General features: G+C 45.7%; 1 protein-coding gene across 3 annotated transcripts in view; it reads left to right on the top strand.

The window, feature by feature from the left end:
- The window catches only part of LOC146856881 (carotenoid-cleaving dioxygenase, mitochondrial-like), a 529,204-nt gene that overhangs the window by 37,269 nt on the left and 471,334 nt on the right, over positions 1-20,601 (top strand). Inside the window, exon 1 of one of the 3 annotated variants that reach the window (XM_085647338.1) lies at positions 14,231-14,391. The exons of the other annotated variants lie outside the window; for them this stretch is intronic. Within the exon in view, the coding sequence (XP_085503464.1) occupies positions 14,304-14,391 (88 nt within the window). The 5' untranslated portion in view covers positions 14,231-14,303. Of the gene's footprint in view, positions 1-14,230; positions 14,392-20,601 lie in introns of those variants that run through there. 3 annotated transcript variants of the gene reach the window in all.

Raw genomic sequence — 20,601 nt, 5'->3', positions numbered from 1 at the left:
GCTACTCACTCTCTACTACTCTCTACTCTCTACTCACTCTCTACTACTCTCTACTACTCTCCAATAACTTTATACTATTCTCTACTACTCTACTCTCTACGACTCACTCTCTACTACTCACTTTACTACAATCTACTACTCACTCTACTACTACTCTCTGCTACTCACTCTCTACTACTCTCTTGTACTCACTCTGCTACTCACTCTCTGCTGCTCACTCTCTACTCACTCTCTACTACTCACTCTCTACTACTCTCCTCTACTACTCACTCACTATTTCTCTATGCTACTCACTCTCTACTACTCGCTCTGCTACTCACTCTGCTACTCACTCTCTACTACTCTCTACTCACTCTCTACTACTCAGTTTCTACTTCTCTCTACTCTCTACGACTCACTCTCTACTACTCACTCTCTACTACTCTCTACTACTCACTCTACTACAATCTACTACTCACTCTCTACTACTCACTGTCTACTACGCTCTACTACTCACTCTGCTACTCACTCTCTATCACTGTACTACTCACTCTCTACTACTCACTCTCTACTACTCACTCTCTGCTACTCACTCTCTGCTACTCACTCTCTACTACCCTCTACTCTCTACTCACTCTCCACTACTTTCTACTACTCACTCTCTACTACTCTCTACTAATCACTCTCTACTGCTCACTCTCTACTAATCTCTCTCTACTACTCTACTACTCACTCTCTACTCACTCTCTGCTACTCACTCTCTACTACTCACTCTCTACTGCTCTCTACTACTCACTCTACTACAATCTACTACTTACTCTCTACTACTCTCTACTACTCACTCTACTACAATCTACTACTCTCTACTACTCACTACCTACTGCTCTCTACTACTCACTCTCTACTACTCACTCTCTGCTACTCACTCTCTATTACTCTATACTACTCACTCTCTGCTACTCACTCTCTATTACTCTATACTACTCACTCTCTACTACTCACTCTCTACCTCTCTCTACTACTGTCTACTCTCTACCTCTCTACCTCTACCTCTCAAAAATACAAATATATGCATGCATACATATACATATACATATATGCATACATATGCATGTTATGTACATGAAAGTTTTAAAAACACTAATAAAAGCGAAGCTAAAAAGCCGCCTAATTACAAACAGGACTGCTTTAACTTAAACAAGGGCGGACCTATTGCATTTTCAATGCTTGTTCCTCTTTTTTGTGCTCTTAACCTACTTTGAGTTTGTAGTGGAAACCAGTGTAAAACCCATGGGTGATCCAAAAAAGCTGAAGATTTCTGAAAAGAAGACAATATTCCAAATTCAGCAAGGATTCATATGTGTAGATCCCTCAAGGTTTTCCCATTTTGAAATAAAGAAATTTCAAAAATTAGTAGGAAGAAATGGCCATTAGTGACAATGTTTTCATCTGTACCTTTTTGTCACAATGGCCGATTTATAAAAGCAATCTGCCATTACGTCCACTAGACCCTTCTGGTTGCAGGAATATACAAGAACCCAGGGTACTCAGACCCAACAACCGAGCTGCACCGTACAATGTTTTTTCATTGTGTACCGAGTATAGGCTAAGTCATACGGCCAAATATGCAAAGTGAAAAATGGGTATCAAGGAAACCTATTTATTTCTGAAATGGGCACACAATATGGAGTTTATGAGCAGTGGTTACTTGTATGTCTCCGAACTTGTGGTTACCTGTACTAGCTTATGATTTAGAGGGTATTTTTCGCAGTGTCTTCCTTCTTACACTCTGGGGGAGTCCAGGGTGGTGTGCTTTGCATGGATCTAACAACATTTTTGTACCCACAATGCCTTGTAAACTGAAAACCTTTACTAAAAACACACTTTCTTCACATTTATGTGAAGAAAACATCTGGAATCTGCAGGGAGCACCACATTTTCTACCACCCAGCATTCCTAAAAGTCTTCTGATAACAATAGTACCTCACTTGTATGGGTGGGCCAACAGACATCGACACAAAAGGCCCTGCAGCACTACATTGAGATATAAGCAGTCAGGTTAGCTGTGGTATTTGGAGCCGTGCTATGGTGCCACCCATGAAATCCTCACATTTTTTTTAAACTAGTCAACCAGGGGATTTTAGGGTGGTGTGCCTTGTGTGGATCCTATGAGGTTTTCTTACCCACTGTGTCCTGGTAGGAAATTTGTGGCTCTCCGGAGATTCCAGAAGTTTTCCTCACAGCCGTTTGAAAAAAGTGTGTGTTTTTAGTCATAGTTTGCAGTTTGTGTGGCATTGTGGGTAAGAAAATGTTGTGGAATCCATGCGAACCACACCACCCTGGACCCTGGACTCTACCGGGTATCTAGTTAGGTCTCACGTGCGTTGCAGCGCAAAGCGCTGCTCTGCCTCCGCGAGAGATTTTGTAGGAGAGGATTTTCAGAAAAGGGTTTTAAGCCCCGCCCCTCATTTCCATTGGCTGGCGTCACCGTTTATGGTAAACGGTGGCCTGCCATTGGAAATGAGCTTTCTGAGGTGCCTCCATTTGGCTTTTAGTTCCGGCCCACCCAGACTGGCTCGCCTGCATTACGGCTGTCATGTCGAAGTTTCTTATCAGAAGCTTCGTCACGCTGCCTTGCACGCGCCAGTCTGGCTCTCTGATTGGGCTTGACAAAAAAGGAGTCATGACGCCGTGTGTTTATTTTTGCATCTCGCTTTCACTTTAGGAAAGCGCGATGCAAAAATAAACAGCGGATGCCTGCGTGTTTATTTATGCATCTCGCTTTCACTTTAAAGTGAAAGCGCGATGCAAAAATAAACAGCGGATGCCTGGCGAGCGCTTGTTGAACATATGCAGCGATCTGCAGATCACAAGCTGGCGACACCTACTGTAGTTCGCGGCATCACTGTCCTAAGTTCAAGTGCCTCTTATTCACAGCATATAGTAGGTATGGTTGTCTTTAAGGCTGTAACACTGGTCGGATATTGAGTTAATTCTGTAGCATTTTGGTGCCGTCAGTTTTCCCACTGTAGGGTGACCAGATGTAAAAAAAAAAACACATAAAAGTGACATTTCACTAAAATAATATAAGCTTTTAAATTTTTCATCAGCCAAGGGGCACAGAATGATAGGGCATATCAACCTAGAAAACCAGACGAGGCACTGAGGAAGTAACTGATTTTTAAACCCACTATCACCCCGTTAATTTAATTGCTTTCTGAGAACAGCTGATAACTAGTCCTGTTTGTACCATATAAAAACGTCCCTCCCTCGGTTTTCAGTCGACCCTGTTTAAAAGCCGGGCCATGAGCCACATTTTTCTGAAATTTGCACTGGGACAGCTGCTGAACTCCCGGGACTGTCCTGGTAAATCCAGGACGCCGGTCACCCTGCCCTAGGGCAAACCCGGTCTGCGCAACTTCATTCCGTTGGGCATCTGGCCTTTGGAGGGTAGGGGGGGGGGTCCAGCTGGAGCGCAGATGTACTCACAGCCCTGGCACACAGTGGTAAACAAGGAAGCCCATGCAGGATCTCCTCCGACCGCCTCTGGACCCGAAGAAAAGGCCCAGCAGGGAGTCTGTGGTGACGGGAGCCTGGTGCCCTGGGCCGCTGCTGGGGGCTGGAGAGGGGGGAGCGGTTATGCCAGTGAATGGTGCTGTGTGACAAGTATGAAGGGGCCAGAGGCGGGGGCACACAGGGGTGCTGTGTGACAGATTGAAGTGCTGGAGAGTGGGGTGCTTACCCTGAGCCATGGGTGCGAGAGGAGGGAGTTTAAGTGCACAGAGTGCCAGGGTCATGGGATGCTCGGTGACGGTGCTGTGTGAAAGAGATAGGGGTGCTACAGGGCTGGCTGCTGTACAGCGGAGCGAGGGTGTTGTATTATGATGCGCATAGAGATATCGAGGGGTCCCGAGTGGCAGCGCGGGGTGAACGTGATGAAGGCTCGGATTCCTGCACCCCTCCCTCCAGCCCTTGCACATCAGGCCATTCCTGGCTCCGTAGTTATTTAAAATATCCCCTTGGAAGAAGGGCTCTGGCAGCGCAGGCTCGTCCTCTGCCGCTGTCATGGCAGCAGCATCAAACACTCCCATGTCAACAGGGGCCATCCGCGCAGAGCTGGAAACCTGGCCAAGGCCTGGGATTCCTCCGGCACCGGTGTGTGGGAAAAGAGCAGCATTTAATTAAAACTGGACAGGGCCATAACACAGGCCTCTGCAGCCCCTGTGGTGTGGGGCGAAGCATCTTGTGTTATGCAGGGCACAAGTCCTAAAAAAAGAAGTGGGGGGACGCTGTCACCGGAAGTGACGTCACAACAGGAATCTCATGAAAAGAAGTGGGGGGACGCTGTCACCGGAAGTGACGTCACAACAGGAATCTCATGAGTATTCATATGCCTTTAGATGACGGGGCATTTCACAGCACTGCTACCCCTGGTCTGTTCCTCGATGTCCTTTGCAACCCCCCCTCCCCCCCACTCCCCCGAGGGGGTGCCCCAGTTGCACAACGAAGTGCTCAAAAGTGCACAAGATACAGAAGGACACACATTCCAAGCGTTAACCGCCAACGCCTGCTCGCTCCGCCTCCCAATCACTCCAGCCTGCACACACCACCGGTGCCTCTTAAAGTCTCCAATTACAAATATTAGCATATCTTTGGTAATTTACGGGAAACTTCCCTCCCACCCGGGCTCTCTGCTCACACAATGCTGTCCAGCTTTTGGGCAGGGGGGACGGCGTCCATCCGGAAAAACCTGGTAAAATAAGTGGGGGGACGCCGTCCACCCGCGTGGTACCCCGACTCGAGCCCTGGTGTTATGCCACTGGAACTGGAAGCTAGACTCTGCCTTCTGGTGTGGAGGGTTCTCCAGGCAAGAAGACTCAGCGCCGCCGCAAGGTTCAGCAGCGAGTGCTTCGACACACTGATGTACATTGAGAAATGACTGACAGCATGGTGAGGCTGCCATTGGCTGCCCAGGCGAGGGTACACTGTAAACATGTTGAGGATGGGTATATAGGCCGGCTCTGCATACAGAGCGTATGTACACACGTTAGAGCAGGGTGTACTCCACAGTCCAGATCGTTGTACCATGGCGGTGGTACACAGACCAGCTCGTGGTGCCGTGGCGGTGGTACACAGACCAGCTCGTGGAACCCAGGCAGTGGTACACAGACTAGCTCGTGGTACAGTGGTGGTGTTACACAGACTGGAGCGGGTTCTGCAGGCAGCTGCAGTTTACTGCCTAGTTCACAAGTCCGCTCTTTGAACACCCGCATGCGATGTGTACATTAACTGGCCGTGGACACAGAGTAGAGGAGCACCGTTATGGTGGTGAGTACATGCGCTGGTGGAGAGTATGGATGCCTTACCACGGTATGCAGGTTGGTGCTTGGTTTTCATATGAGTTTAGAAAGTGCAACAAATACCCAGAGGTGTCTCGGCGCTGAAGAAGGGAGGACAGCGGGAATAAGATTATATTTTAGTAACAAGCATTTGCAGTGCAATAGGTCTCGCATTTATGCAAGTTTGAGCTATTGACATTGCAAATAACAATGCGTTTTATTTTTGTTTTCGTTTTTAAAACATGAAGAAAAGGCATTCTCATTTACAATGCCAATAGCTTAAACTTGCGTAGATGTGAGACGGATTGCATTGCAAATGCTTGTTTTCATAACTGTCTGGGTCTGGTAGGTTTTCCAAGGGGGCAGCCTACCCAAACCCAACAAGTGCAGCCATTCGCCATTGCAAGGGGCCAATATTGGAAGTTAGGCACACTATCCTGGGCCCATATGTAAACAAATACTGAAAGGAATCAGATGCCCTCTCATTTGCCATTGGGATGGGATGTCTTAGTCTGCAGGGGAGCAGAAAAACGGTTGAGGCTTTAGGCGCGAGGGTGGAGCGAATGTTAGGAAGGCCATACCCACCCTATTTTTTTATTGAAAAAAAAATATTCCTGCCATACAGTGGGCTCCCTGGTTTCCAAGGACAAATTGGGGCAAACCTTCTGTTTGCCCGTTGGGGAGAGGGGTAAAAAGATTGGTTTGTTCTGTTTTAGGGAGTGGGGGTGTGGCAATGTCAGAGTGCAACACCTGCACCACTTTCTTTTGCCACAAAAGCAAAATCCCTGGTGTCAGGTGAACTTTCTACCCCTCCCCAGGGAGCATATTTGGGACAATCTCCCAAATGGGGACAAACCTCCCACCTGCCCCCTGGGGGGCAGAAATAAACTACTGCCTCTTCTGGGGAGTGGTATGGCTTGTTGCCAGGGAAGGCCACACCCTCCTTTTGTTTGTTTTTCCACTTTTTTTAAATGCCTGGTGTTTAGTTGGTTTTATGCCGCCAGAGCACTTTGGGGGTGAATACCGCATCCACCTCGAGCAGTGTGGAAATTCTAATGCGATGCAGGGTGGGACAGAGCATGGCCCATGCCCAGCCACCCCCCCCCCCCACCAAAAGAAATGCTGCATAAATGTAGTCCCTGGTGTCTACTGTGCTTTTGGACCCCAAGGGGGGCAAATTTGTATAAATGCTCCAAACCGCCCCATGAGGGAGACTGTAAGATTGGCTTCCTGTTGGGGTAGGACATGGCCATCTCCATGGTAGGCAGTCCCCACCCCTATACTCTTTAAAAAAAAACATCCCTGGTGTCCATTTGGCTTCATGCTTCCCCTCTGGGGGCGAGGGCAGATTGGGACTAATCAGCCCATCTGCCCTCCATGGGGAGCACAATGATGGTCACCATATATTTTGAGGAGTGGGGGAATGGCTATGCCCATAGTGGGCAGCCTTAACCCCTACAGTGATTTTAACACTTGAACCTGGCGTCTAGTGGGTTTTCTACCCCCCTCCTGCGGGTGGTAGATCAGGGTAATTACCCCCATCTGCATCCCAAGGGGGCAGAAAGACTGTCTCTCTTCTTATTGGGATGGGGTATGGCCATTCCCATGAGGGGCAGCCCACCCCTATATATTTTTTTAATTGCCTGGAGTGGAGTGGTTTTTCAGCCCCCTGAGAGGCAGATTGGGGCAATCACCCCATCTGCCCTCAATGGTAGCAGAAAAATGTTCACTATAGTTTTTCAGGGGTGGTGGCAAGGCAGCCCCCTCCTCTATAGTTCTTTTAAAGATCGACCCTGGTGTCTAGTGGGCTTACTACACTCCCCTAGGGGCAGAACAGGGGTAATAACTCACTTTTCCCCCACCAAGCATTGGACAGAAAGACTGCCTTTCTTCTTGTTGGTGTTTGGGCATGGCCATGCCCATGGTGGGCAGCCTACACCCCTATATTTTTCTTTAAAACTATTCTGGTGTCTAGTGGGCGTTCTACCACCTGGAGTGGCAGATCGGGGAAATTACCCCCATCTGCCTCCCAAGGGGGCAGAATGACTGTCTTCTTATTGTGGCTCCCTCACCCGTAGTTATTTTAAAGATTGACCCTGGTGTCTAATGGGCTTTCTATCCCCAAAGGACAAATAATGGGTTATTAACCACATCCTCCCCCCAAATGGATGGGGGGGCAGAATGAATGTCTTTCTTCTTGTTGGGGTCGGGGCATGGACACACACCTTGATTTCTCTTTTGAAAAAATTCAGGTGTCTAGTGGGCTCCCCCCCCCTCCTCTCCGCAGTGCAGATTAAGAGTAATCACCCCCATCAGCTCTCCAGGGGGCAGAAAGACTGCCCCTTTTTTTATTTGGGGATGAGGCCATGGCCATGCCCATGAACAGTCCACACCCCTATCATTATTTTAAAAAATTGACCCAGGTGTCTAGTGGGCTTTCTGCCCTCCAGCGGGGCAGATAGGGAGTAATTACTCCCATCTGCAACCCAGGAGGGGGCAGAAAGGCGAGCTGGTATTGGTATGGGGGTGGGAGGGAGGGTACCAGCCCTTTCCCATGGGGCCACTTCCCCAGAAACCCTGCTTGGGGATTGCTCTCATATAGCGACCCCCAAGCAGGAATCGACTTCTCTGCACCACTGGGGCCTTCATATGCCTCCTTTGTGTCTGCAGTAACCGACAGATGCACTGGGGAGGTATTGGGTGTGTCGGCCATTTGCCAACACGCGCACTAAAATGGGTATTCCCTATTCACAGTATGGGTGCAGTGACCCATAATGTGTGCCAGTAAAATAAATCCAGAATTTAAATGACATTAGAACATTGGAATGTGGAGCACTCCATTGTAGACAATGGAGTGCTCCGTGCTTCTACGGGCCGGTAAAGTCCCGCAGAGCAACATTCCAATGTTTTACAAAAGCCTCTGGAAGCTCGAGGGGATTTAAATCCCCTCGAGCTTCGAGAAGCCTTTGTTTAATTTGTTAGAACATTCTGCCCTCTAGTGGCAGAATGTTCTAATAGCCTTATAGCCCTTCGTAGCAGGGCTATACCGCTATTAAAGTCCCGCTGCTTTTGTTAAAGTCCCTCGCCTTCGGCTCGGGCCTTTAACGCTGCAGCGGGCCTTTAATAGCCGGTATAGCCCGCTACGGCGGGCTATAAGGCTATATTAGAACATTGGTATGTTGATAGCTCCATTGAAGACAATGGAGTGCTCCAGGCTTATCATGGCTGGTATAAACCCAGAGCTTCAACATTCCAATGTTTGTTTTCATGTTTCTCCCTTTTTAATTTAGAACAGTCTATGTTTAGTGGGTGGAATATTCTAATAGCCGTATAACCCTTGTGCCTCAGACTATACTGGTTGTTAAAGGCCCTTACCCTTGATATAGGCCCTTGCCTGCTACTCGAGCCTATAAGTCGGGTTCAGAGCCTTTAAAACAACCGGTATAGCCCTCTCCAATGAAGCCTCAATTATGAGGTTGGGGTAAAACCATCATTATTTATCGCACCTCATAAATAACAATACCAAGGTGTTTGTCATTTACCTGATGCAATAAATAATGTCAATTATGAGTTTTACCCTAAAAACGGGAAATAAAATGCTGAATTTGGTGCTTAATAAACCAAATTCGTCTTGGCGCTGTATTTACTGGAAATTTTTCATCTGGTAATTTTCAGCAGGATTGACCTGCCTAAGTTTGCCTGGGAAAAATCCAAGTTACTCATAATAGAAACAACTTTGCAAACCATACTTTTCACTTTGGGTATTGGAATTTTCTCAGAGCACTTGTAACAGTGGCGTAAATCTTTTCTGCCTTGTCTATTACTTGTTTTACACCTGTATTGTTTCCCATGCAGATTGATCCTGTTGTGCCTCTTTGTGATATTTGTCACCAAGCTCTACATTTTTGTTTTTATGTGGCTATCTGGTATATTTTGATTTAGCACGCCTCTACCATGAAAACAAGAAGCAGTAGGATACAATATGTGTGGTTTAGAATGTAATATGCTGGGGGCTAGTTTGAAATTGTCAAAAGGATATATTTTGAGCAGTGGCGGCTCCTGCATACGGGCGTTTGGGCGCCGCCCCCCTGCTTTCTCGCAGTGCGAGAAGGCAGAAACATAAATGGTAATAACTACCATTTATGTTTCTGCCTTCTCGCACTGCGAGAAAGCAGAAGTGCCTGATCGGGGGTGGGCGGTCCTGCTTGAGGGCAGGGGGGAGTGGCTTGCCCAGTGTTGTGCATAGGGACTGTTTGGCCGGCCCTGGGGCCGATCAAACAGTCCGTATGCACAACACTGGGCAAGCCACTCCCCCCATGCCCTCGAGCAGCACCGCCCATGGCGCCCACTCTACATAGCGAAAATGGTCCCGGCTGGGGCGCTCTCTACTGCGCCTCAGCGTTGTGATTGGCAGAGCGGAGGGAGGGAGGCTGCCTTTCATTCATGACGACATGACGACGAGAGCTTCAGGACGGCGGGAGCGGCAGTTTGGACGCATCCAGAAGCTGCGGTGTTGCAGGACGGAGCAGGAGTTGGAACGCATCCAGAAGATGTTGCAGGACGAGGATGGTAAGTTTTATAATATTCTTTCATTTACCCACCCGCCTCCACCCCCCCGTGACGACCCCCACCCCCATCATGCCGGCCGTTACTGTGAAGTTATGAATGTACAAAACTATTTTAGGCCCTCCTTAGGCCTAAAATAGTTATGTACATTCATTACTATTTTAGACCCTCCGGTGCCGTATCAATGCCAGTCAGGGCCGGCTTTAGGGCGGTGCGATCGGTGCCACCGCACCGGGTGCTGGAATCCTGGGGGCGCCGTGTTTGAAAGTTTATTATGCCTTTGAAGCACCTGCTGCAGCGTTTCTTTCACCCCGCAATTACCAGGCCTCACATAAATGTCAAGATAACTCGTGTGATTAATTATCTTCCTGGAGAGAGAGATCAGCATTTTGTATAGTTGTGGTTTTGACTTAGGTGAAGTTAGTGCAGAGGGTTAATATGCCTGCTGCAGAGAACGTGTACCATGTAGATTACAGATGTAAACAGATCAGCAGGTTACTTGCAATGTATAATTTAAAGTCCTTAGTCCTAATAAAGAATAGTGAGGTATTAACTTTCATCCTAGAACTGCATACACGCTGCAAAGTACAGAACATTGATCAATGTTGCAAAAAGGGTTAATTTGGCTAGAAATCGATTCTTAATATTAAAGAAAACTCCCAACTATGCTGTTTCTTTTTCGACTCTGAGTTTGTGCTTCTCCACACCAAGCACTCTTAAACTATGCTGCCTACCAGTATGGATGACATGTGACTCCTACACTTTTAGTCCTTTGGCTTACGTAACATTTCCTACACAGTGATTTACACATGTATGATTGAATGTCTGTGTGTAATATGCGTGTGATGCAAAGTGCTCAGACACCCTGCACTGGTATGAGTGGCGCTATATAACTAATTCAATGCATCTGAGAGAGTGTGGTTATGGAGACTTGGTCACTGTTTTCGCCACCCAATCTTTGGCCCTAATGGAGACCTGAGGTGACATATAGTTCATCTTTCTTTGGCAATAAGGTCAGGCGGCTAACGCCAATGTTCCCTATTCTTTTAAAATAATGCAGTCAGGCTAAATGGATGGCACGGGTGCAAGCAGGAATGAAGCACGATATGGGACAGTTTTAAATGTGTTTAATTATTTCAAGTCTACATATCCTACCTACTTTTATAAATATTCTTGCTTTCTGAAATGTGGTTTAACCTGCATCCTTTGGGCCTTTTTTTTTTGTTCTTCAAAATTTCCTTGGCGTGAGGGTCCTGTAGTTCCCCTTTAGTCAATCAGGCTCGCTATGACACAAAACACATTTAGACCCTTTTTTTACGCCCACCACTTTCAAATGTCACCAGCCACCACTGATTTTGAGGGTCTTCGTGAAGGCAGTGAGCAAGGTGTGTGCCCTTTAGAGGACACAATTCACTGTGTTTTCTTGACCAATGACGAATGTCAATGTTATCGGGTACTTTTAAGGGCACATACAAAATGTCAAACACCCCCCCACTAGCTACACCCTCTAGTCAATAACACCTGCTTAACACGCCTGTATGTGATGTTTGTCATGTACACTCCTGAGGAGTGGAAGAGGAAGCCTGGGCAAAGGGCAGTTCTGTTAATGGCAAAAGAGTCATGTTCATGGCTATCAGTTTTTCTTATCAGTGGGAAACGTTTGGTCATATTTTGCGTGTGAGTGCATCCGACCCTTACTGTGTCAGCCTGTATTACTACTCTGCTGTAAGATTGTCACTGAACAGAGGTTCCCGTTGGTTGTTAACAACGAAGACACTGCCTAATTACATTTGCTGTCACAGTAATGTTTCATTGGAATCTGCTTGGCACCGCTTGCCAGTGATTCAGTGGCAAGATGTTTGGTTTAATGTCGAACGATTTACTTTATTAAGCAGTAATGTGAGTACTCACGTTAGAGTAATGTCAGGGTTATTACATCTGGAAATGAAAGTCCAAATTTGCTACTCAGGTTCATAATGTTTGATTTACATAGAATACGTTAACAATCCGATTTGGTCAGATTTGAATGTAAAATGAATGAACTTTATGTAAATAAATACTCACTTTGTATAATCCCAGAAAATGCGACAAATAATAATACAAAAATAAAAAAGGTAAGATGTTTGGGAAAATATTTCTCAAATCATGCAAGAAGGAATTATAACATACGATAGTCTTTAGTAATGTTTAACAGAAGACAACACATCATATGGTGGCACAGCATCAAACCCGGAGTAATCAATTTCACGTGCCATTTCTCGCAAGTCTTGCTTTCAATTATGGGCCCTATAGTTATTTATAATACAGGGCATTTTGCACATCTCACTATGGCTAGTCCTTGGCTCAGTAGCCTGTACCAGTGTATTACAGTCATTGCAGTGGTTTGTACATCAATACATTTTAGTGCAAAATGTGGTGGTTTTATTTTCGTTTTTCATTGTTTGCCATTTCCTTCTCATTCTGTAGGTAAGCCCTTTTTTATCATTTTTATCCAAAGCATCTAATTATTTTCTTATGTACCTGGTGAAGTTTATCTTACCCCACTTTAATAAATAAATAACCCTGTAGAATCCTTAGCCCATTACCCCTTACCTTTGCACCCATAACATCTCACCCCTTACCCATAACGCTTTACTTACAGCCCCTTACTCATAACCCATTCACTAACCCTTTACATTTACACCCTTAACCTCTTGCCCTTTCTACTTTACTCTTAGACCTGTACCCTTACTCTTATACATAATTACTCACCCATAACCCCTTATCCATCACCTCATACCTTTAATGTCTTGTCCGTAACTCCTTTCCCTTAACTTTACTCCTTTATCCTTAATCCAACACCTTTACAAACCTAACCCCTTATCCTTAGCCCTACTACATTTCCCTTAATTTACTTACCTTCAATCTTGTAGTTTACCCAGAACCTATACCTTTAAACCCATAATATCTTACACTCTTAAACTCTTAATCCCTGACCTCTTACCTTTATGCCCTGACACTTAACCACTAATCCTAATCTCGCTCTTTACCTTTAATCCTTACCTTTACACTCTTACCCCTTACGTTTGCCCCTTACCATCTTACCTTTAAAACATTATATCCTTATTCTTACCCTTATATTTACATCCTTAACTCCTTACTCTTACTTCCTTACCCCAACCCTTACCATTTTACCCTTCCCACAAATCTGCTGATCTCTTCACCTCGTCCTGGGACGGCACTTGGTGGCCCTCCGAACGTGTTCCCCAACCAACCCCAGCCGACCATGCCAAGAACTCGGGATCATCCTGGACACCAACCTCTCCATGAGCAGACAGATCAATGCCATCTTCTCATCATGCGTCCACATCCTGCAAATTGTATGCAAGATTGTAAAGTGGATCTTACTGAAATCCAGACGAATAGTCACCCAGGCCCTATCACAATTAGTCTTGATTACGGAAACGTCCTCTACATCGGAATCCCATCCCATGTCCTGCGCCTACTCCAAAAAATCCTAATCTATCCAGTGAGTTTAAAACTGATATCAAAGACTTCAGCTGCATGTAAAGTGTAGAGTATGTCGGGAGTCCTCGTACTGTGGTGATGCTCGCTCTGTCACTCACACAAGAGCCAAAGTACTTATAACCTAATTTTATATTATTTAGTCAAGTTGCAGCTCTGCTCACACTCCTGTACTGACTGTGCTGAGCAGTCTAGAATTTTGTCTGTTCATTAGTTGGGATCCGAGGTCTGCAGCTGTGGTGCACTTCTTCACAAGCTATTTTACTTCAATAAACCGGTTAAATCTTATGGCAATTTGGCATTCATACATCAATACCAGGCCCTCCTATGCAGTTAGTGCCATTCCATTTCCGGTGCTTGCAACAGTTTTAGGATCTTCATAGACTTTCTCGTTGCTCGAATGGGTGTCCTTTCTGATATTTATAGGTTTCCCTCATCTTCATAGTTGGATTTTGCTTGCGTTAAAGTGTCACTCATAGTCATCGTTGAATGTCACTCATGAGCACACTGAAATTAAGAAAATGTCACACATAAGCAATCTGTAACCTTGGCAGCTGAGAGAACGTGCGCTGCAACCAAGGATAGTTTTGTGACAGCTGCTGCGTGCATATGGTCTAATTACAGAGGAGGGTAGTCGAGTGTGTGTAATCTGTGAGGACACACAAATAACCGTTTTAGTGCCATGGATGTGCTTGCACTTGCATGAATAAACACCAACCACGCCCCTTGCTCATCCCTCGCCGCCCTGACGTTGCTCAGCAGCTTTCATCCTAGGGACTTTTATTATGAAAGGGTACTGAGCCAGCTATACTGGAAACCCGGCTCCCGTCCACTTCACTGCACCATCCTTAGAATTAACAGCCTGCACCGAGTTTCATAACCGAGCGCGTGCCAGTTTGTCGTGCACCGTTCTCGATGCTGTTACGAATCTTTCTGGCCACCCTCGACATCTTTGCATGGATAACGATGGATTTTATATCACCCTTAATTCAGAATATACCAGGTGAGGAAAAACGACCTTCCTTTTGCATTATTTACGGTACACCGAGCTCTCAGGCTGTTATTAAGTTACCGTTCGTTCGTATAAAAACTCCGCATGCATGTACGGAAACATTGTATCTAGTTAATCTGGACGGGTTGGCGTGTGTTGGCTCGGTTTAAAAACGGCTAGCTTTACGTTACGTAATGTTGTCACACATATACGCACCGCACCTCAATTTAAAGTTTTGGTACTAGAAGACAAGGATTGAAATAAATGAAAGGAGGTCTGTTCTGAGTGAATACTTTTGACGTCACCACATGGTCTCCTGAATTATTTTTTCACTTTACTTGTGCTTAGTGTACAGCATGTGGTTTGACCAGCACAGCAGGCTTTCTTCTATTACTCTGTGCAGCTAGAAATATAATTAACGTTCTTCTGGATATTGTATTTTAAACAAAAAAAATCATGTATACCGTTGAAGTGCATTTCAGTGACGTTATTTCAACAATGCAAGTTAAGCCTTAATTCGAACTACTTCTCCATTTATTTAATGGCGTTTATATTTAAATAATTCCGATCGAGAATTACATTTTACTGATTGACATATATAAATGAACCCCCCCCCCCCCCCCTCCGCCAGTGTCAGTTTGGGTTGCCATGGTCTTTCATCATGCTGGATTGGCCCCAACAGGCTGTTTACTGTGCGGTTTGTGCTTTAGAAACAGCTGCGCATTACTGTATATGAATTGATTCACGTCTATATTAACCCCTTAACTGCTGTGCCCCCTTCTCCTCCCAGTAAGGAACCCTTTTTTGGCGATTTGTAGTAGTTTGCACTTAGAGCTCCAAAATGTTGTGTCCTTTTTAGGTCGAGCATTCGAGACCTCTTATATATACTTTAGTATATACTATACTTATATGTGTATGTACTTTGTGGGCTCTGGAGATCAGCCCTAGGACTTGTCTGCTTCTGCTTAGGGCCTTTCTATCTGTTCAACTGCCTCTATTTAACTGTCTTGATGGAAAATGACCAGCAGAGTTCAGTAAAATACCAGAATTGCTTTCTGCTGAGGGAGCGACTTTTATTTATTTTTATGGCAACTGCCTCTATTTAACTTTCTTGATAGAAAACGACCAGAAGAGGTCCATAAAAACCAGAATCACTTTAGCATTGTCTAGATTCCAGTTCATAAAAATTGTCTTCCACAAGCACCTGTAGACAATAATATTTTTTTTAAATCTTGTATTTTCAGTGATATGACCAACGAAGGCCCTTATTTTATATTAAAAACAGAGCTTTGGACTATACCATTTTCCGCTGAAAGGCAATATTTCTCTCCATGTGTTCCCATACCTGGCGTGTCATGCAGTCTGGTGCTTACTTTCCCTCCAAGTTAAAGAACAGTAGATGTTTCAGCACCCAGGCTAATGTGCTGAATAGCTAAATACATATAAGTTCCCAAAGGCCAGACTGATTGCATTGCAAATGCTTGTTTCAAACATCCTCACGATTGTGAAAGTGGGGTTGTGGATTCCCCTGGAGGAGATCAAGAAAATAGGCAAAATATAGCTACATTTTGAGTTTTATGGGAACATTAGGTGAAAAGTCCTTTGGATAAAAGTGTCTGGTTTTTTTTTTCTCCTAAAAGGAGCATCAATGAACGGTTTACTGTACTAAAGTCACCATCTTCCCAGCTTTCAGGAACACGAAAAGCAGAATAATAAGTTTTTTTCCCCACAGTTCAGAGGTACCCCATTTTTCCTATTTTTTGTGCTCTCAACCTACTTCCAGTTTCTGGTGGAAACCAGTGTAAAACCCACGGGTGATCAAAAAAAGCTAAAGATTTCTGAAAAGAAGACAATATTCCAAATTCAGCAAGGATTATATGTGTAGATCCCTCAAGGTTTTCCCATTTTGTAATAAAGAAATTTCAGAAATGAGTAGGAAGAAATGGACATTGGTGAAAATGTTTTCATCTGTAACGTTTTGTCGCAATGGCCGATTTATAAAAGCAATATACCATTACGTCCACTAGACCCTTCTGGTTGCGGGAATATACAAGAACCCAGGGTACTCAGAGCCAACAACTGAGCTGCACCGTATAATGTTTTTTCATTGTGTACCGAGTATAGGCCAATTCATACGGCCACATATGTAAAGTAAAACATGGGTATCCAGGAAACCTATCTATTTCTGAAATGGGCACATGATATGGAGTTTATGAGCAGTGATTATTTGTATGTCTCCGAATTTGTGGTTACCTGTTCTAGCTTATGATTTAGAGGGTATTTTTTCACAGTGTCTTCCTTCTTACACTCTGGCGGAGTCCAGGGTGGTGTGCTTTGCATGGATCCAACAACATTTTTGTACCCACAATGCCTTGTAAACTGAAAACCTTGACTAAAAACACACTTTCTTCGCATTTATGTGAAGAAAACATCTGGAATCTGCAGAGAACACCACATTTTCTACCACTCAGCATTCCTCAAAGTCTTCCGATAACAATAGTACCTCACTTTTATGGGTGGGTCAAGAGACATTGAGTCAAAAGGCCCTACAGAACTACATTGATTATAAGCAGTCAGGGTAGCTGTGGTATTTGGGGCCGTGCTATGGTGTCACCCATGCAAACCTCAAAGATTTTTTAAAACTAGTCAACCAGGGGATTTCAGCGTGGTGTGCCTTGCGTGGATCCCATGAGGTTTTCTTACCCACTGTGTCCTGGTAGGAAGTTTGTGGCTCTCCGCAGATTCCAGAAGTTTTCCTCACAGACGTGTGAAAAAAGTGTGTGTTTTTAGCCATAGTTTGCAGTTTGCGTGGCATTGTGGGTAAGAAAATGTTGTGGGATCCATGCAAACCACACCATCCTGGACTCTACCGGATATCTAGATTTCATAACTGTCTGGGTCTGGTAGGTTTTCCAAGGTGGCAGCCTACCCAAACCCAACAAGTGCAGCCATTCACCATTACAAGTGGGCCAATATTGGAAGTTAGCCACACTATCCTGGGCCCATATGTATACAAATACTGAAAGGAATCAGATGCCCTCTCATTTGCCATTGGGATGGGATGTCTTAGTCTGCAGGGGAGCAGAAAAACGGTTGGGGCTTAAGGGGTGAGTGTGGAGCGGATGATAGGATGGCCAGACCCACCCTATTTTTGTATTGAAAAAAATATATTCCTGCCATACAGTGGGCTCTCTGGTCTCCAGGGGCAAATTGGGGCAAACCTTCTGTTTCCTGGTTGCGGAGAGGGGCAAAAAGACCGGTTTGTTCTGTTTTAGGGAGTGGGGGTGTTGCAGTGTCAGAGTGCACCACCTGCACCACTTTCTTTTGCCACAAAAGCAAAAAATCCCTGGTATCAGGTGGACTTTCTACCCCTCCCCAGTGAGCATATTTGGAACAATCTCCCAAATTGGGACAAACCTTCCACCTGCCCCCTGGGGGTCAGAAATAAACTTGTGTCTCTTCTAGGGAGTGGTATGGCTTGATGCCAGGGAAGGCCACACCCTCCTTTGTTTGTGTTTGCTCTTTTTTGAAATGCCTGGTGTTTAGTGGGTTTTATGCCCCCAGGGCAGTTTGGGGGTGAATACCGCATCCACCCCAAGCAGGGTGGAAATTCTAATGCGGTGCAGGGTGGGAGAGAGCGTGGCCCATGCCCAGCCCCCCCCCACTAAAAGAAATGCTGCATAAATGTAGTCCCTGGTGTCTAGTGTGCTTTTGGACCCCAAGGAGGGCAAATTTGTATATTTGCTCCAAACTGCCCCATGAGGGAGACTGTAAGATTGGCTTCCTGTTGGGGTAGGACATGGCCATCTCCATGGTAGGCAGTCCCCACCCCTCTACTCTCTTAAAAAAAAAAACATCCCTGGTGTCCATTTGGCTTCATGCCGCCCCTCTGGGGGCGAGGGCAGATTGGGACTAATCAGCCCATCTGCCCTCCATGGGGAGCACAAAGATGGTCACCATATTTTTTGAGGGGTGGGTGCATGGCTATGCCCATAGTGGGCAGCCTTCTCCCCTACAGTGATTTTAAAACTCGAACCTGGTATCGGGGGGTAGAAGAGGGGTAATTACCCCCATCTGCCTCCCAAGGGGGCAGAAAGACTGTCTCTCTTCTTATTGGGGTGGGGTATGGCCATTCCCATGAGGGGCAGCCCACCCCTATATATTTTTAGGTCTCGCCTATTTTATCTCGCAGGGATGGATAGGTGAGACTATAGTAAGCAGTCCGAAAAGTCTACCTAGCTGCGGATCGTGTACAGTTCATGTGAACACAATCAGGCGCATTGTCAACAACTGCCACAACCACGCGCATTCTTTACAGCTTCCATTTTCTACAAGACACTTCGTGCGCACGCGCCGCGCTCTCCCTCTGTTGCCACACGCATTCAGCTCACCAGGCTGCACACCCCCTCACTCTCCATATGGCCGTACGCCTTTTCTTTGATCTCCGCCGCGTGTTCTCACAGGCTCCTCTCCGTCCACGCGTCTCTCCCCTTCCGTATAGTTCCGCCCCGCCTTTTCTTTCTCGCATTTTTTTTGGCCTTTGTGTGACTGCCTGCTTGACCTCGTGCCTATGAGTTTTGCATGCGTCTATTATATTTATTTACTTTGAATGTTTGTTTTTTAACCGCCCACGCGTCTCTCCTCTTCCATGTAGTTCCCCTCCGCCTCTTCTTTCTTTCATCTTTTTCTGATTTTCGGCTTTGTGCGACTGACTACTTGACCTTGTGCCTATGAGTTTTGCATGCGTCTATTATATTCTAATGCAAAACAAACAAAAAATCACTCTCTCTACAAACAGCACTTTTATCCTTTTATTCTGTTTTGCCTCACACAATGCCCTACACACAGTAGACCACACAAAATGCCACCTCACACACTGCCCTACACACATTAGACCCCCCAAACTGCCACCTCACACACTACCCTACACACATTAGACCCCACAAAATGGCAACTCACACACTGCCTTACACACATTAGCCCCCTCAAATTCTGCACCCCCTCACCCTCAAATAAATAGGAATACAGTTTACTTCCAAGGCCCTGCAGTCATTTAAGTGAGCGAGTGTCAGATTGTGTATTTTTTTCAATACTAATACAGCCTTTAAAGAAAATAGAAATACAGTTTACTGACAAGTCACTAACCAACACTGCCCCCCTCTCACACAGACCACACACACTGCCCCCCTCTCACACAGACCACACACTGCCCCCTCTCACACAGACCACAAACACTGCCCCCTCACACATACCACTCACACTTACCCCTCCACACAGACCCCTCACACTTACCCCTCCACACAGAACACACACACTGCCCCCCTCACACAGACTACACACACTGCCCCCTCACACAGACCACACACACTGCCCCCTCACACAGACCACACACACTGCCCCCTCACACAGACTACACACACTGCCCCCCTCTCACACAGACTACACACACTGCCCCTCTCACACAAACCACATACACTGACCCCTTGACACACTGCCCCCACGGATGTATGTCGTTACAACGCACACTTTTACAACGCATGCACTTACAACGCATTTTTTACAACGCAACATCCACTACAACGCATTCCTTTACATAGCATGACACTACAACGCATTTTCAAAAACTACCTTTACAACGCATTCCATTACATCGCATACTACCTTTACAACGCATACCATTACAACGCATAATATTAAATTGCATTTAAGGTAAGTATTAGATAGTATAGGGGTAAAAATTACTATATTAACTCCAGGGGGTGCAACAGTAGGGTAAGTGTTGGATAGTATAGGGGTAAAAATTACTATTCTAACTCCAGGGGGTGCAACAGTAGGGTAAGTGTTGGATAGTATAGGGGTAAAAATTGCTATTCTAACTCCAGGGGGTGCAACAGTAGGGTAAGTGTTGGATAGTGTAGGGGTAAAAATTACTATTCTAACTCCAGGGGGTGCAACAGTAGGGAAAGTGTTGGATAGTATAGGGGTAAAAATTGCTATTCTAACTCCAGGGGGTGCAACAGTAGGGTAAGTGTTGGATAGTGTAGGGGTAAAAATTACTATTCTAACTCCAGGGGGTGCAACAGTAGGGAAAGTGTTGGATAGTATAGGGGTAAAAATTACTATTCTAACTCCAGGGGGTGCAACAGTAGGGAAAGTGTTGGATAGTATAGGGGTAAAAATTACTATTCTAACTCCAGGGGGTGCAACAGTAGGGTAAGTGTT

Source organism: Triturus cristatus, chromosome 3_2 (genome assembly GCF_964204655.1).
Source record: "Triturus cristatus chromosome 3_2, aTriCri1.1, whole genome shotgun sequence".
Taxonomy (NCBI): domain Eukaryota; kingdom Metazoa; phylum Chordata; class Amphibia; order Caudata; family Salamandridae; genus Triturus; species Triturus cristatus.
The sequence above is the reverse complement of the archived record's forward strand: the minus strand, read 5'-3'. Positions and strand labels throughout refer to the sequence as shown.